A 1,552-nucleotide genomic window follows, 5' to 3' on the forward strand; every position below is an offset into this window, starting at 1 on the left:
TTTTTTTTGGCGCCACCTCTGCCCTGGGTCCCACAGCGTGTCTGCAGTGAGATGACAGAGTAATCAATCATTCAGGTGACAGGTATCCTCTTGGGGACCAGCAGCTCCCTCCTGGGTCTCCAGAGAAAGCTACATGCAGCATACCTGGAAAGGTACGTTATCCTACTAAAGCAGGAGCTGGAATCGTTTTTCTGTAAAGGGCCACATGAAAATATTTTAGAGGTGGCCATATTGTCTCTGCTGCAACTATTCAGGGCTGCCATTGCAAAACGAGCCATAGACAATATGTAATGATGGCGTGGCTGTGTTCCAATAAAACTTTATTTAGAAAAACAGGCTGTGGGCTGCATTTGGCCCGCAGGTGGTATTTCTCCCATCCGTGTTAAAGAATCGCTGCAATCACCACTCAGCCTTCCTCCTCGGCGTCTTTAAATTTGGAATTTTCGAACCGTCTTTTATAGGCCCAGCAGGTCACTCTATATCATCAAGAACCTTCCCTGAAATGACTACCATAAGCCTGTTGTGTTGCAAGGCCGATGTTCTGACAAAATAAAATCACCAAGTTTTCTAACTGGCTGAGAAATGACTTGAATTACAGGTCCCAAGTTAGCTGGAAAACCCAATACTCCTCCCCACCATTCCAATCCAACTCGGTGAATTTATCTTATTAAAAAAAAGAAAGAAAGATTGAAAAAGAACAAGTTGAAATCAAAAGAGGCAAAAACACGCACACACACCTCCCCAATCTACCACAGTTTATTTACTGTCAACAGCGTTTGCCTTATATCCTCTCAGTCAGTCCTGGTGAGGGGAGCCCACGTTGTTTTGGATTAGTGTCTGTATCTTGCATGTGGGGACCCGACAATGATTTTTCCTCATTATACTTAAGACACACAAAAAGCTTTGAAAACCAGTCTCTGATGAACCGAAACGCTCCCTTGTTTCCTCTGCCATTTGGGGGAGGCTAGGAAAGAACCTCCATAATCTAATCCTTCCTCTCCAGGGAATGTCTTTTTGGTTGCAGTGATTCATGTTACTGGAGAAAAAATAGATTTTCTAAAGGAAACGGGCAATGAAAACCTGAGAGCTGCCCGCTTCTGCAATCCCAACTCCCCACCAACCAAGGGATTCTTAGCACGCTCTGGCACATTCTCTGATTTGGAAGAGGTAGAGGTGAGCAGATTCCACCTTAATATAAGCCCACTCCAGCGCTTCTCCCGGTCAGCGGTCAGCGGGGCTCTCAGAGTTTGCCTCATGGAGCCGGATTCCCAGAAGAAGCCACGACAAGAGCCCCAAGTCATCGAGTTCCATAACCAGAAGCAGACTCTCCCACAAACGTCTAAAAGGGCAAAGCTGAGGCTTTATCTGCCTGTTACAACCACGCCTCCTCCTTCAGACTTTCCTTTTTCTCAGGGTCTGATGAGTCACCATTTAGGGAAACACTGACACATGGAATGAAGGAATGGCTGGAGAAAGTTAGAAAATTTGTTATTAAATAAATCTACAATGACATAGTTTGGTCAGCGAAGAATTTCCAAAATAGAAAGGGTCG

At 45.2% G+C, this 1,552-nt stretch overlaps 1 protein-coding gene across 1 annotated transcript in view; it reads right to left on the reverse strand.

The window, feature by feature from the left end:
• The window catches only part of NPAS2 (neuronal PAS domain protein 2), a 112,081-nt gene extending 110,825 nt beyond the window's left edge, over window positions 1–1,256 (reverse strand). Inside the window, exon 1 of the mRNA XM_012555778.1 lies at window positions 1,205–1,256. Coding sequence (XP_012411232.1) covers window positions 1,205–1,256 — 52 coding nt within the window. The remainder of the gene's footprint in view (window positions 1–1,204) is intronic.
• Window positions 1,257–1,552: the final 296 nt, after the last annotated feature.

The sequence above is a fragment of the Trichechus manatus genome, unplaced genomic scaffold (genome assembly GCF_000243295.1).
Source record: "Trichechus manatus latirostris isolate Lorelei unplaced genomic scaffold, TriManLat1.0 scaffold00004, whole genome shotgun sequence".
Lineage (NCBI taxonomy): Eukaryota > Metazoa > Chordata > Mammalia > Sirenia > Trichechidae > Trichechus > Trichechus manatus.